The sequence below is a fragment of the Muntiacus reevesi genome, chromosome 17 (assembly GCF_963930625.1).
Source record: "Muntiacus reevesi chromosome 17, mMunRee1.1, whole genome shotgun sequence".
In the NCBI taxonomy this organism is placed as follows: Eukaryota; Metazoa; Chordata; class Mammalia; order Artiodactyla; family Cervidae; genus Muntiacus; species Muntiacus reevesi.
In genome coordinates, this window is record NC_089265.1 from 35,391,948 (window position 1) to 35,409,281 (window position 17,334).

The 17,334-nt window shown below is 40.2% G+C and overlaps 1 protein-coding gene and 1 pseudogene across 4 annotated transcripts in view; both read right to left on the reverse strand.

Moving 5' to 3' along the window:
- The window catches only part of KDM4C (lysine demethylase 4C), a 397,429-nt gene that overhangs the window by 53,584 nt on the left and 326,511 nt on the right, over positions 1-17,334 (reverse strand). For all 4 annotated transcript variants that reach the window (XM_065907905.1, XM_065907903.1, XM_065907906.1 and 1 more), the window contains one exon: positions 16,167-16,352. In XM_065907905.1, the coding sequence (XP_065763977.1) occupies positions 16,167-16,352 (186 nt within the window). The remainder of the gene's footprint in view (positions 1-16,166; positions 16,353-17,334) is intronic.
- On the reverse strand, positions 2,980-3,810 carry LOC136148537 (high mobility group nucleosome-binding domain-containing protein 3 pseudogene; annotated as a pseudogene).

The following is a 17,334-nucleotide window of genomic DNA, read 5'->3' on the forward strand; positions in this document are numbered from 1 at the left end:
TCAAATGTCACTTTCACTGACTATCCCTCCTGTAACAGGGCAAAATCCACGGGTCAGTGCCAAGACCAATTTGTCCTTTTATTCATGGCATGCAACATTGTTGCTGCCAGATAAACAATGAATGAATGAATGGAAAAATAAATGGACAGGGGAAAAAAACCCTAAATAAATGATCTACGAGGACAGACATATTTTTTAAATGGGAGAAGATTGATTCTAATTACTCATTGTCCAGAAAAGAGCAAAAAGAAGCAAAGGGGAGTTTTAGGAAGAAGTTCCTCTTTGTTAGGGTAGCTAGGCATGTGTGTGGGTAGGGGGTGGTAATAAAGGTTTATGGTGAAATTCACAGGGTCTGGGAAGTGGAAGCAGTCAGTCAAGGGTAAAGAAAAATGATAGAGACTTGACAGAGAAAAGGTTGATTCTAGACCACAACTATTTTTTTTTTCCTGCTAGGACATGAAATTTATGCAAATTGGCTAGCTGGAAAGATGGCCAGCACACAAATTAAATAAACTGCCTTCATCTAAATAAAAAATTTTTATAAACCTCAAGCATGACTGACCATTTCATGGGAAGTATTAAAGAAAACAGATTTTTTTTCATAATGCTATTTTGATATGATTTCTGATTTATTCTTGCAGGAAAAATTTATTGACAAGCATATCCTATAACTGATTATACATACTCAAAAATACTTCCTGTCAGAAAAGCCTAAGAATCTATTGATGTTAGGAATGTCATTTCTCATCGGAGAAGACGGATATTATGCAAGGGGCTCCATCAGATTATGGCTTTTGAAGATTACTGCACAGGCTAAGATTGTTAAAATCAAATTTTCTTTAACATGCACTATGCAGAAATGAACAGTGCTTTAATTGGGGGAAAAAACCTCAACTTCTCTTTTTAAAAAGATAGGAACAGTTCAAAATTCTAGGGATGTGAAAAGAAAATGTTAACTAAGAAATTGTTATAGACATTCTGCAAAAGCATCAAAGAATCACTGGGACAAAAAACAGATATGTTACCAACACACGTCCATACTCATGAGTTAATTAAACTCTCGCAATAACTCTGCAGTCGTTTATTCTCATTAAATAGATGAAGTCATTGAGGTACAGGTCAAGTGACTTTTCCAAGATCCCAAAGCTGGTGAGAGGCTGAAGTGGGGACCAGAACCAGGTGCTCTCCCATCACAAATGCATGTGTCGGTATCATCAACCAGGGGAACACATGTAGAAAGACATTAGAAGAGAAATAAAACCAACCAGGAAGTGACAGGAAAGGAATTCAAACAGTTGCCTAAAGAAGTTACATTTCCTTCTGTTCTTTTCTAACTTATTTATTGACTGCCTCTTCTGTTCTACATACCATCTGAGACACTTTGTTTAATCTCCCCAGTATAATCACAGAGTCAAATAAGCAACTTTGATTTGGAGCCTATCTGGAGATGAAAAATGCAGAACATATAATTGCACATTCACTCACATATATACACTGCAACAAATTTCAAAAAATGCTCACAAACTTTCACTCCTTCCTGTTTCCACACGTCCTCTGAAATGTGACCTGCAGCTCCTCCCACCAAAGGCTGGAGTCTACTTCCTCAACCCTCAGATCTGAGCTAGTTTTCTGGTTTAACCTGCTTTGGCCCAAAGAATACAACAGAAGTAATGGTATGTATATTCAAAGCCTCTTCACATGCCTGCCCTCTCCCCAGGGGCCACAGATTCTGTCCTGTGAAGCAACTCGAGTTATCCTCCCACTGGCAGATGAGAGACCACCCTGACCAGAGATGAGGCCCTACACATATGAGAGAACCCAGCCAAAAGAAGACAAGCAGTTCTTCAGCTGACCACAGATGAATGAGGCAACCAGTCTGAAACAGAAGAACTACCCAGCTGAGTCCAGCCTTCACTGATGATAGCTGATGCTGGGAAAGATCGAGGGCATGAGGAAACAGGGACAAAAGAGGATGAAATGGTTGGATGGTATCATCGACTCAATGGACATGAGTTTGAGCAAACTCCAGGAGATAGTGAAGGACAGGGAAGCCTGGCATGCTGCAGTCCATGGGGTTGCAAAGAGTCAGACATGACTAAACAACAAAAAATAGCAGAATCAGTAGCTAAAGAGTTGTTTAAAGCCACTAAGTTTTGTGATGGTTTGTCAAACACACAACTAAGAAAAAAGAAAAACCCCCTCACACACAGTTGAAAACTTACATATAATTTTACAGTTAGCACTCATATCTACAGATTTGATCAATTATGGATTGTATAGAATTCAATATGTATTTATGGAAAAAAAATCCATGTATAAGTGGATCCACGCAGGATCAGATCTATTACGAAAATAATATACTAAACTGTTGGCTATATTCAACCCTAGATAATGGGATTTTATCTGTTTGGTTCTTTATATACCTCTTTGTAGTTTCTGTTATATACAGTTGTCCCTTGTACAACACAGGGGTTAGGGGCACCCCCAACCCCTACACAGTCAAAAATCTGCATATTGTTCTCTCTGCCTCAAAAATGAAGGAATTAATACATGACTTAACCAAGAGCAGGAAGCTGAAACAGTTTGGACAGAATGAGGACTCTTGATGCCACATACCTCTAATCAAACACAAACTTTTCTCCACATTTAGTTAATTTAAAGATCTATAAAATGAAAATACAGGTATTATACTAATTGAAAAAAAATTCACATATAAGTGGACCTGCACAGTTCAAACTCATGTTGTTCAAGAGTCAATTGTATTTCTTTAATAATCATCACCACAGCCTTCTGATCATCTGAACCAGGCCTAAGGGGGCCAGGAGGCCCCATATACATATGTGCCCAGAAGGCCACTGAGAATGGAGTGTTTGCTGCCATGGGCTCCCTCGGTTAACTTGTGAACCTATGGATCCCTACTTAGAACAATGCTTTTATTTTTTATTTACTTATTTTTGCAGGCAGGAAAACCTTTTATTTTAAACCACAAATAATCAGCAAGTGGCCACAACTATCCATGTTTCATTAAAATCATATAAAACCTAGGTACAAAAGCACCACCGATTATTGCTCTAGAAAAACAGCATGAAAAAATCCAAATACGCACAGTAAAAGCACCACAGTATGCACAGGACTAAATTTTTAAAGCGAGTGCATGGAATGCTGAATCAATTTTACAGACAGCTTCCAATATTAAACCGGTATTTATTTTACTCAAGGATGATGGAAATTTCCAAAAAGCACGACTATGAAGCACGACTTCTCATGAAGGTAAAATGTCCATCCTTATATATTTTTGTATGCCAACTAGTAGAGTCCTAAAAACTTAGCATTTACAAAATACTCGGTAAAAATAGCTTTTAAAAGTTGTCTCAAGAGGTACACAAAATCAACCCCAAATTTCATGACCATTCATTCTCCCTCGTTAGCTACAGATTCAGTTTTCTGTGCCTCTTCAGCTTGAGTTTCACCATTTTCAGCCAGTGCTGCGGTACCTTCCTTCCCAGCTTCCTGCTTCTCCTTCTTCTTCCCTTTAACACCTTTGCTAACCTTTGTTGCTGGTTCTTAGCAGATGTTTTTCTTGGTTTAGGGTCAGGTTTGGGGGGAGCAGGTTTCGCTGACAACCTGGCAGACCGTCTGGTGGGCTCCTGTTTAGTTACTTTGGATCCATCCTTGCCCTCTGTATTCTCTGGAGACTTTCTCTTTGGCATAATGACTGTATTCGTGCAGCTGAAAAGTAAAGCAACGGGCTGGAACTGCTGGCACCGCCGCTGGATGCTGCCGCCGCCACAGCTGCTCATGCGCAGGTCTTTGCGTCAGAACAATGCTTTTAAATGCATAAAATAAAACACAAGATTATCCCCCCCAGATTACACTGAAATAATACTGAAAAAACAAATTTGTGGTATAATATATGTACTTCTTTAACAATGTATTAAATACTAATACCTAGTGGCAGGTCTAATAGCAACTATTAATATCCTAATTTCAAAGATGCGATGGGCATAAGTAATATTTTGAGATCTCTCTCCCAAAGGTAATGTGATTTCCATTGTGGACAGAGTCACAGAAACTGCTAATGCCACCCCTGCCTATGCTCAAAATTGACGGAATCGTTAAATTGGAGCTAGAATTTAGAAAGAAATTTTCAATCTTTCCCCTCATGCTCTCACAGACAAATTTCTCTTGATACTAAACTGTTCAAAGGATTTTATCTATTTAAAGGAACAGCACTCAACCTTTTAACAACAGCCTTATAAAACTCACAACAATGTTGTTTATATATGCTGCTTGTATAAACTGTCAATAAATGGATACAGCAGTAAAATGAAACTCCATGAAGATATCTCTGTGAAGACTGAAGTTATGGACCCTAAAATGAGTAATTTTGGGGTGACCTAAACTGGAACAGGAACCTAACTTAAGTACTGACATTGGAATATATACTGCATTCTCCAATATTCAATATTATTTCTCCCCAGTGAGTTTCTGACAGAGAGCAGAGAGGAGTTAGTTCAAATATGACCTTTGCAGTGATCACTTGGCAAGGAGTCCTGTGTGGCAAAGGAAGGAAGATCAATCCTTGGCAAGAAGAGTCTTCTCTTATCGGCCCTGGGAAGGCGGATGTGTGCTCATACCCCGAAGGAGGGTCACCCACCATCCATGTGATGAGATGAGTCATGGGCAGGGATGTCATCTTAGGAAAATCCCTGAGTTTGTCCTCCATCTGCACAATGATGTTAATAAAGGGTGCAAATCCCAATAAAATAGTATATGTAGAGGTACACATAGGTTCCTCTCATAGATACATCCATCATTCAATCAGTAAGACTGGAGAGGTGAAGGAAAAAGCTTAGCAACTTATTCCATGAACAGGCCAAAATGCACATTTCCATGTATGTCCAGTAACCCTTTTACCTTCTCAACTTTATTATTACTCCCTAATTTCTATGAATTAATAACATGTGAGATGTTATATTTTTTCAAGGTATCCATTTTATAAAAAGTCCCACAGGTATCAGAGTAATAAATTAATACAAACTATTATTCTTTCACCAAACCTACACAGTGAAAATCACTCATCTAAATGTGCCTTGTAATAATGAAAGGTTTCTTTGTAAAATTACAAGAACTAGGTAAAAATATTTTACCCAGAAAAACCTAAATCCCTGGAGCTTCATGAAGAAATAATTGCTCTTATAGCACAAATGCACATGCAGGCTCATAAAAATGTCACAAGTATTTAATTTTCGATATGTCTGTTTGTTCACGTGTAGTTGATTTCTCAAGGGTTTTTAAGTACAAACATATAATACAGTGGGAAATGGTGGCAAGCAGTTTCCCAGCAGATTTAAGGCCTTATTCAGTTTAACGTCTGTAGAAGTATAACTAACAGGCTGTGGAAGAAACTGAGGGGGAATAAAAAAACATGAATTATTTTCCATTTGAGTCATTAGCTCACCTCAGAGGTGGTAGTCTTGTTCAGGAGCTAAGTGAAGGGGACTGGGATGGGAGAAACATCTTCAGAGGCTTCACTGGGTTAACGTAGGAAACTCTTAACAGGCAGGCAACACCTGCTTTCCACTCTGAATAGTTTCAGTAACGTACTTTATAAAAAGCAGAGAGGAAAGTTCCCATCAGTTGGAGAGGTGGAGTGTCCACCGCTGAGATGGAATCTGATGTGAGCTCTTGCTAACTCATTTCCAATCTCATTAACTGCTAGAGAGTATGCGAGTCCCTGGATGCCTGGAGCCAGAAGCTCTGCCTTGGGCTTTTATATTTCAGATGCTCTTCAGGCTTCTTGGGTCTAAGTGTAAAACTGGGGGGTTGGGGAGGGGACTATAAATTCAACAAACTCTCAATCATTCATAGCAGGCTATGTGTGTGTTTAATTCTACATGAAAATGCAAAGAACCTAAAATATACAAACAATGTTGGAATGAATTATAATTTAGGAGAAATGGGGAGAGAAAGTATTCATTCATTTATAAGGAACTGTAATTTTAAAAAATGACCTCAGATGGGGCGTTTTCAACAGAGAGAAGCAAGGGACATGGGGCATTACTACACAGGTCTCCTACCCATAAGGTTTTTTGGATCTCAATTACAGTGGGTAACTGGATTAAAAATAGCTAAAAGAGATGAAAAGATTTTCTTAACAAGGTGATGTAAAGCAAAACAGACTAATTAAAGGGCTTAATAATTGTTCTATGTCACCAAGAAGGAAGCCTAGGTAAATAATGAGGCCATGTAAACTAATTCAAGGCATGATCTCAAACTGGAAGTGTAGCCAAATCAGCACCATCTCAATGACACACCACGTGCTCTGACTTTGGAGACAAGGAAGTTCTGGAACATTAATGACTGCTGAACCTCTGTGAAGTTCCGTTTCATCACCTGTAGAATGGATACAATTAAAAAAATCTGCAACAGAGGGTTACTGTGTGGCCCAATAGACAATGCACTACCGATGAAAGCGTTCAATAAACCATAAAAGGCATTATACCAATATCAGCTACTATTAATTTTATTTACCTCATCTACCTCGATATGCTGCTCTCAACGAAAAACGACAGTCACCTTGAACACAAGAGAAATTCAGGGTGGCACAGTCAATTCTGACTCTATACAGGCACACTACTTCCATGAGCATCAGACAGAAAGGGGGGGAGAGAGAGAAAGAGGTAGAGAGAGGTTGAGAATGAACATGTGCAAGCTTCCTAAGCTTCCTTGAAAATCACAGGAGCAACAGCCAGAGGAGCAGTGGAGAAGTCAGCCAAAAGCTTCCTACCACTCATCACAACCGCAGCAGGAGCAGTGCAGATTCTGCCACGTGGCTCAAGGATGTTAATCAAAGGGGACAAATCCACAAAGCCTTTAACATCCACTATTAATTAAGCAAGCTAATACCCATCTGTCAGTATCAAGTGTTAATTAAATGTCTCTCTGTGCCCAGCACTGTGCTTGAAAGAGTGCTGTGTGGGCTCCAGTGGAGGCAGGAAGGGGAGGGGAAGGACCGAGAGGCTCTGGGGCAGCAACCCTCCCTTCCCAGTCCCCTGCCTATAGCCCTCGTGTTCCCTCCAACAACCTCTAATGCTAACCTCTGTGGTTCCTGAAGCCTCAGCCAAAGCTTCTTCTTAGCATTTATTAAGGATGCTCTTCTTTTCTCCATATACATGATAAAGATACAAGACAAAAGATTTTAAGATAAAGTTAAAAGTTGTTTAATGTAAGGGTTTGCAAATTTTTAATTTTCTTCCAAGTCCTGAGAAATATATAAGAAAATGGGGACAAACCTGACTAAAAGCCCTACCTAACACTCAAGGAGAGACAAATACAATTGAAAATAACACATAAGGACATTCGATGCCCACAAAGAAATGAGGTTTCACTTCTCCCTCCCTCTTGCCCCAAGAAAAAGCTTCTGTGTGCCAGGTCAGCCCAGTAATGGCTGAAAGAAAAATTAAAAGACTATTTTATTGAAAAAAATTGTAGAAAAAGCAATCTCTTATGTTCCTTCATATACTACTCTATAATTTCACAGATCCACTACACCCAGTGTGGGAGAAGAAGACAGAGAGATGCATGCAATCTCATGGTGAAAACAAAGTCAACTTCAGATAAGGAATGGTCAAGAAACCATCCCTTTTACCATTCCCTTTAGGGAAGAAGTATTGATTTGCATGTGAAAAACGTCTCAGATCCCAAGATGGCTACCAACACTCCGTGGAAGGGTGGGACAAAGAGATGGGGTAGCCCCAGGCTGACTGGCTTCCTGCCAAGAGACCTCAAGAGGCCTTTCTAGTTAATTTAGAGCTTTATACATCATGTTTGGTGAATATGGACAAAGAACACAGACCTAGAGAGTAGCCCTTTAGATAAAAAAATGATGAAACTTATTTAAGTGCCTTTTCCACTGCTTGCAGTTAATAGTCTCATTAAACTGTAGTTTCATTACACTGTGTCAGTATCTATGGATTTCATTATGACTATGGCATCTAATTACTGTTTTCTACATGAAGGAATTAAAAATCCTGCCTCTTATGCTTTACAAGATGTTGGAATGTCAAATTCTCTTTGCTGTTGTGTCTGCTGACACATTCCATTTATATTTCTCTACTGTATCCACGGTGCTTGACTGTAATACCAACGTTAAAATATGGGATTAGTGTCACTACTTAATTTTCTTAACAAGCTATCAGACAATAATGCATGCCCTAATTATTTTTTTTAAAGGAATATTAAATTGCTGAAAAGCTTAAAATTTCCTGAGAAATAATTCTGTGAAAAGCTGAGCAAGTGTTTCATATAGAAACACACCTTACCTATGCTAAAAAATGTAACCAGATAAGCGGTTCTTGAGTGCAAGACTTGATTTCCCTCAGTATGTGTGGTCCCGTGAGGTTGTCAAGTATCAAGGGTCCCATGTAAACAGTCCTTCCTGCACTTGCCCCCCTGCAGTAGAATGGCTGACTGGTCCCTGGTCCCATGATGCACTTCGGGGGAGGGGGTGGGGATAAGACGGCCAAACAGGAACTACAACATGACAAGTACTTCCTGGGGGTTCTGATGAGTCTGCTTTAGTGATAGACACCAAACTCCTGTAACCAAGATGCAGAATTTTCCTGAATTTTTCTTTTTTAAGTCAGGATTATTTTGCAGTTTTACGAAGCTAAATAAAAAGTTCAGGCAAAATTTCCCTTTCCACATTTTTGAGAGAGAAGATAGCCAAGGCTGTTGAACAAGAGATCTCCTGGAAGTCAGGGCTCCACAGAGGGTGACGGCTAACACTCACATCAATACACTTAAGGCTTCAGCAGCCAACATTGCTTCAGAGTTATTTCAGGGGCTCTTGGGCCCTTAGCAGCAAGCATGTCTATCTGTAAAATAAATAAGGCATCCCATATAACCTACGTCCTAACATTTTTCAAATGCCTTTTGATGCTTCCAGGAAATTTGAAATAATGTTTGTTTATTTAACCCAACCAGATTAAAGGATAAAGGACAAGAATCAGAGTCTGGAGAAATGCTATACTTCAAGGCAGAGATATTGTTCTGAGTCACTGGGAATTGACTCTGCTTTCTGCCCCCGGATCACAGTGTGGCCTTGTTGATCATGAGTCTGATTCAACAGCCAGGTGCTCGCACATTCTTCCTTAAATGGAAAGGCCCAGACTGTTAAGGGTAAACCTTTCCAGAATGGAAATATAAACCCCTTACACAGAGCAACTATGTGGTAGCAAGCTACAGTTCTGCCTCGATACAGCAGCAGCCAGTCACATGCAGATGCCACAACAGGGCGGCCCACTAGGGAACGGTGTGCCGGAGGGGTGCCACACCGAGGCACTCGGCCTTTCTCTGCCTGCATGGTCTCCCCCTTCTGATTAGTTTCTGTACCCTTGACTGAATTAAAATTAGAATCTTCAATGGAGGCATCTGTTACCTCTTCCCGAAAATTCAAAACTCCCCCTGAAACACTTTAATTAGCAGCAGAAATGGGTCTGGAGTCTCTGCAGCTGGTGCCCGAGTGGGGACTGGCACGAAGACCCTTACCAAGTGACTAGACTCTGAAAAGGGACTGGAAAATGGAGGGACAGAAGGGTAAGCTAGAGATGGCTCCATGGAGGCAGAAGAGCCTCTGCCTGGGACCATGAAGTCACTGTGGGGAGCTTGTGGGGCGAGTGTTAGTGGGATTTTCCTCTATGCCCCACAACCAGGCCCAGCAGAAGGTATGACGTCCCTCCAACAGACGCCCTGGGTCTCCCTAACTACACCAGGGATAATGGAAAGACAATGGAACCCCAGGACCTGAGACTGTGCTCCAGAGCCTCTGAAGCACTTCTTCTACAGACTGGAAGCCCGAAGGAGAAGAGCTCCATGATCACTGACCTTGCCCTTCCCCAGGAAATGTCTACAGAAATAGCAGCAGGAAATTAAAATGAGGGTTATTAATAAAATACGGAAGTTTGAAGTGGGATATGTTTAATTTTCTTGATAAAATTAAGAAAAACACTGTATTCACTGGTTTTACCTAATAAAGTGAACAAGGGAAAAACTGGTTCCAACTGTAAATATTCTAAAATGTCTGCGTTAAATATTTCTTCTCCCAGGCAAATCTGGCCTTAACTTTCTGTCATCTAGGATACATGGATTGAGAGCTCAACAGAACACTACTACTGATAAAAGGGTGAGGGATTTCTTTTTGAAATGTATGTCTGATTTAGAAAGATCACACTCACCCCTAAATCATTATATTATTTGTTTTTTTGAACGCTTGCTAAGAATTTTTTACACCAGACCTTTGCTTTCTTCTTTCTGCTCTGCTTAGAATGCTTTCTGCTATTCAATAACAGTACAAATTCAGAAGGACGTTTCAAAAACAACTTACACAGAAGAAACAAACCATATATAAATATCAGATTATCATGCACAAGTCTAAGAAGACTTTGTTATTTGGTCATAACAAACTTTACTAACTGAACAGAAAGGGGGTTAGCAATACCTCAATTGTTACAGAAAAAACAATCACCAAACACTGTCAGTTAATCACAAAGACACGCAGATCAGGGTGACGAAGAGGGTTTATGGAAATGAAAACATTCAGATCACTGTCAGATGAGTGTTAATGTTAGTTGCTCAATCGCATCCAACTCTTTGCGACCCCATGGACTACAGCCCAACAGGCTCCTCTGTCCATGGGATTCTCCAAGCAAGAATACTGTAGTGGGTTGCCATTTCCTTCTCCAAGAGGAGTGTTAACTACAATAAATTCTGGTTCTCTTTTTTAAAAGCATGAAGGGGACAGAGTCAAGCCATAGCATGGAGCTCCAAACTTAAGGATGGAAAAGAAAAAACCAAAAGAAGATGGATTCATACCATGGGTTGAATCAAGACAAAACCAGACGACTGAGAACTAGTCACAAGTGAGAGTTTCCTTTCACTGTGGCCTTCCAATGTCAGCTCCAATGCAGTTGACACATCAACTTAGCAAACTCAACCTTTCTCTTTTAGAACCAGCACAAATGTTACCTCCTTTGTGAAGCCACCTGACTGCTCCAGATAGAATACTGACTTCCTTCCAAGGACTCTAAAAACATTTTACTTGCATCTTTATTTAGCCTATCTTATTAGGGAACAGAGCACAGCGACCAAGAGCCTTGCTTCTGCATCAGAGTGCGTGGTTTTGACTCTGCATGGTCACAGCGTGACAGAAGCACCAAGAAGAAGATTACAGTCAACTAGTACCTGCTGGATCTGTAAAAGGCTGGAACCCATGATGATGTCCAAAGGCATCAGTGGGAATTTACAGTGGGAGTGAGTGAGTGAGGTCTCTCCGTATCAATCCATAATCAACCTGAAACACTGCAAACCCTTTTTATAAGTAATGAATTCATATAAAAGTGTTCCTGATTTTTTAATATTTTTTATCATTTGGTGTTTTCTCAATAAGCAATACTGAAAGTATAATATGCTATGCAATATTTTAGGGTTTAGAATTTAGGGGCCTTGATCACCCAATGCTCCACATACTAGCAAGGTGAGAACTGTTTCTGCACACCAAGGAAGGTATTATTGTTAGTTGATGACAGATATTCTCACCCCATTACCACTCAAAGGTTAGTTACACAAGCATGGATTAACCAGAAGGGCTGCCTTGCTCCAAGTCCTTCACCAAATCCTGGGTAACGCAGGTGTCCCCTCCTGTCCTGAGTCATGCACAGTGATGGCAGGGAAGGATTTAGTGAAGCTTGCCTGGGCTGCTGACCTGAAGACACGAGCAGGGAAAAAAGTTAGCAACTGTTGAGCAAGGATGGAAGTTCTATAACAAAGATGAACGCTACATAGAATAGCACATGAAAGTGAGCTACAGAGACAAGATAACCTTTCAGAATGGGAGGGGCTGATACAGAAGCCAACATTAACCACTACTTTCCAATGTCCACACCAAGAATACTGCCTTGAAAAAAGGTGCCCATATAAAATATGTAACACATGCTTGATAAAAGATGCTCAATAAATACTACCTCTCTTTTGTCCACTAAGCTCATTCCCTAGCATTAGAGAGCTATTTCAACAAATTTATACCAAGCAGCTTCTATTGCTGAGTACTAATTTAAAAGATAAAACACTGGTTAAATCTACTAAATATAATGATCTAGCTAAAATAATAGAAAAAATGAAAAAATACACCAAACAGCGGGAAAAAAAAAATTGACCACTAAGATGTTTTCTCTACTCAATTCTTCCTCTTTTTTTGAATAGGTGTCTATCTCGACATTAGCAGCCACAATTTAGAAAATGATAAAGGAAATAAATTTCTCAAATGTCTTTGATAGGAGAGGGTATTAAGATAAAAACAATGTACCTTGTATAAGACTGTGTATTAGAGGCGCCTTGCTTTTCACAATGTATTAATGCATAAAGTACAAGGAATTCCGGAGCTCCAATACTGCACACAGGGAACAAACACTATAATCTAATATGAAGGTTTATTGAGAAATTTGCATGAAAAAAAAATCTGTGCATGCCATCTTTCTCAGCTCTGCTGCCTTTTGTTATTCAGGCATCTCTTCCACTGGACACCTGTCTAGTTAACTCAGGTGTGAGGAGATAGTCAGTGGCTGTACTTTGCAGGAAGTATAAAATTTGTGAGTAGTTCATTGTTTGCTTTGAATAAGAAATGCTTCCAAAGCTCCCAGTTTCAAAACCATTTTTCCCATTTATTGTGTTCTCTGTCTTTTCCTTACAAACATCTGTTCAACATGCATGTAAGTGAGTTAGGAATAAATCCAATGGAACCTTCAGAAATAGAGCCCAGAAAGAGGCCACAGTGGATCATGGCAAAGGATGGTCAAGTATCACAACACTACTGACATTATCACATGTGCACATACACAAGCACACACGAATAAAACCTCTTACTTGCAAGACAGCAGGTACCAGTCAAAAAATACATGTTTGACAAAAACACTGAAAACTCCATACTAAAATTTAGGTTAAAATAACAGGGACCAGAGGTGGGGGTGGGGGTGGGCGACTAGCAGTGCACTTACTATAACATGCTCCTTTCTACTTCAAGAATTTGAAAGCTGGACTCCTTGGTGGTCCATTGGTTAAGGACCCGCCTGTCGATGCAGAGGACAAGGGTTCAATCCCTGGTCCAGGAAGATTCCGCGGCTGCACAACTACTGAGCTCACAGGCTGCAACTGCTGAAGCCCAGGCACCCAGAGTCTAAGCGGCAATGAAGATCCAGTACATCCATAAGTAAATAATAGTAAAGAATTTGAAAGCTACCTATTTTCCCAAATGCTATTATTCTAACCACAGAGTATGCTTACTGTCCAATGGAAAAGTGTATTATAATAAGTCAGATGAAATGTTTGTACCATTATCCAGAGTGATTTTATACCCAAAGATCAACAACACTGAATAAGCTAGTATATTTAAAATAATTTATGGCATTAAAGGAGAAGTAGAATTTACTTTAAAATGGTCCTCTTGGATGCAAGAAGCAAATAATGAAAGAAGAAAAAAAAAAAAAAAGTAAAACTGGAGCACTGAAGTAACTGTAGTTTTATACTTCATTTCACCTAAATTGGTCAGACATCCTCTACTCCCAGAAATGCCTGTGATGGGTTGCCAAGTTAGCCTGGACTTCATCTCATGAGTTTTTTCACTGCTATGATTCAGCAGTTGCCTATTACTACCAAACAATCTCAGCATGGTCAAGAACACAGACAAACCACACTTCCGACTCTAGGGAGTGTATCCCCTGGCATTCACAGCTTACACAAAGAGATACTTGAGTGAAGTTCAATTTTTTTACGCTTGAAAAAGGAAAGAACATTTAATGCAATAAGGGTAATTACAATGCTCTTAACCAAAGTTGCCAGATTCTATGGATTCCCTCGAGTTAGATGTCAAACATTTTTGGGAGGAATCCATACCTAGAATCTAATTAAGAATAATGGATAAGTATTAGCTACCAGGAATGTATTTCAGGAATACATATATCCAGTGTTCATAGTGCTTCCACCTAGAGAATTTTGCAGAGGTAATTTATGAACACTAAAATGTTTTCCTCATAGAGAAAGCCCACCACATGTAATGCTGTAAATTATATGATTTTCCCCCCACCCTTTACAAAGTATACCAAGTTCTAAAGTGATCTGTAGGGAAGAGTAGTTTCTAAATCACCTCAAAGTCAAATATTTTCTCTTTCATTATCATTTATGAAACACATTAGTAACATAAACCAAACACATCAGAGTTAAGAATGAGGTCCTGATTAAACACCTGGATCTCTTTAATAGCAACTTCAATATAATCATCAGTAACCACAGAGCTCTGGAATATTAAAAAGGGAATATGTGATCCCAAGCAAAGGTTCAAATGAACACCTCTAGCGCCACTTGAGGTTTGGGGTGTGGAATTCAACGAACAGTAGACTATGGGCTGAAAATATATTTACATTCCAGCACCTGTCGCTCATTAACTGAATTTATTTGGGCAAAAAACTGAACCTCTCTGAACTTGGGCTTCCTATCCTTGAAGTGAGGATAGTATTACTCATGTGGCCCAGTTCACAAGACTGTAGCAGCAACAGCGCCAGTAGAAGTAATAAAAAAGAGAAAGCAGTAATACAACTTTCATTTTCTGAGGGCTTACAGTGTGAGGTGAACGGAAAACCACATGATAAGATGGGCATATGCCATTGTAGACAAGGAAGCCGAGGCTCAGCGAGAAGAACTCACACGAGGTTGTACAGGTGCTCCTGGCAGAATGTTAGTGTGAGCAGCAACAACTCTGAGTCCAGAGGCTGTGACCTGGTTCACATCCCAAAATATATCCTCATGAGTAGTCTGATGAGGTAATGTTCGTGACTGCATTGTAAATGGCAAAGTGCCAGTAATGCAATATGTTATTAGTGTAATTTTTTAAAGTTGCTAAAGTGGGTTTTCTGCTGAGTATATGTACTATTCTTAGCAAGAGCCCACCAACTCAAGAAAGAAACGAAGAAAAAACACGAATGAGTATGTAACTTGAGGCCTACGACAATGGAAAATAACTTTAAATTAGATGTGACAGTTTGTGATGTCATTTTCTACATTTGCACATTCACATGCATCCACACAAAGACCCAACCCACAAAATCAAGTACTTCTCAAGACACCAGAAGAAGCTGCTGGAATCAAAAAGCTGAGAGATGTGTTGTATAGGGGTCATGGCTCCCCAGCCCACAGGCTGCTCACAGGAGGTAATTAGAGACATGGGACAAGCATATGAGGCTGCAAATAGTCTGCGGCTAAGCTTCCTGGGACCCTCAGCACATTGGTGAAGCTGAGGGTCAATAGGATGCTTCAGCCTCCTCCCTGAAAGCCACAGACAATGATGGTGATCAGGAAAGCTAGCCAAGGCATAGCAACCATCTCTGCACTGTCTGAATTATTCTAAGCCTTTGAAACAGAGGAAAGAGTTCATTCACCAAGGACAGGTAAACTGAATTACAGGTTCAATCCTGAGTGAAATGGAAAAGGCAGAAAATGCTGACGTGTACACTTCTCTTCTCCATTTCTGCTTTTCTGAGCTTGTCCTTACTCCTGCTGGTGCCTCTGTGCTGCCTCTAGCTTATCCCATCTCAGGCAGCACGTCCTTAAATGTTTGTGACCACCCTCCCCCTCCCCTTACTGTGTTACTGTTCTTTATTTTTCTCTAGAAGAGAGGAAATAAACCCCCAAGACCAGAGTGTACAGGTGTCTGGATTAAACACTGCAGGATCTCAGGAGATGTTTTCACATCAGTCTCTTCCCAGAAATGCTCTCCCCCTCATTCTGGATATGTGCAGTGCATAAATTGTACAACGATACTCAGCAGCCCTGTATACAGACCCCAAATCAGAACAGCCACAAAGAGTTTTATCCACTCATCTGTTCATTCACTCATTCAACTCATAAATATGTGCTGCATCTAGCATGTGCCAGACACTAATGGGTCTTGGGACAAATACTAGTAAATAATAACGTGTAATCCCTGCCCTCAAGAGACTTACAGTCTAGACACATCATCAGTGAGTAACATTACAGAGTAGAGCATGCCAGACTTGGGGGATATACAGGAGGGGATTCACATGCAGCCTGGGCATCGGCAAAGGCAGAGCAGGCCTTACCACATTTGGGTTGACCTTGTGTCGGAAGCACGTGATGTTCACCACGTACGGCCAATCGTCAGGCTCCATCAGCACCCCAGCAGCGTGAGCACACGTGACGTGGAAGGAGGCCGGGCAACGCCCGTAGGAACACTGGATGCAGGCTCCAGAGACCTTCTTAACCCGGTGTCTGCAGAACATGCATTTCTGGAGGATTAAAACAAAGAAGACTGTCATTTCAAACTCTGTTCACTCAGCGAATTTCCACATTTCACAGCATAACAACTTTTAGAGAGGAAGAAAACTGACGACATCAGCAAGGCCTGATCTCCAGGGGCCCTAGCGGTGAGACTGACTGTGGCAATACAAGCTACATACCTTCAAGGAAACATGCCGGTATGGCCACATCCTACAAGACATGTGCAGAAACACTCCTTGAAGTTAGGAAAGCCAAGCCCCTCTCCACATGCTTCTCCACGCATAGAGTTGAGGAAAAGGCCCCCTGGTTGCTCCTGTAAATCATCCATGAACACTGAAGCTACTTCTCTTTTACCGCCTGCATGGCAGGCTTTTCTGTATATCAGACAGGCACATATTCTCCTAAGTTAGATGAGGTCATCAAAAAATACCCAAATAGCACACAGATGGGCTAAGGTTTCTATTTATAAGGAAATGTAAAGTGTTAAATGGGCCAATGTGGAAACTACGGGCTCAAGTGTTTAATAATCCAAATCTGAACCCTTCATGACTGAAACAAAAATATGCCTCCCAAAGTGAGAAAATTGAAAATCACCCCAAAGGGCATAATTTTGTTGAATATCTATAGCTGACTATGCCTGGGAAAGAAAGAATGGAAATAAAAACAGCAATAATAATTACCACAATCTGAAAATTAAATTGCATACAATTAGCTCTAAATGTTATCAGTACATTTGATTTGTTATGAGAGATGGAAAAAAAATCAAACAGCTTCACTAAATGCAAGATTTGTGAACTAATACTTGACAATTAGGAAAAAAGAGTTGCAGAACAATGTAGGACCAGGTTCAGAAAGCGAAAGAAACAGAATGATCAAAAAGTTCAACTTTTCTTTCCTACGGATAAAGTAAGTCTGCAAGCTGACCAAATGTTGGTGAAAATGCTTTTCTTTTATAGGTACATTTTCTTTCCTGAGGCAAAAAAAGATACT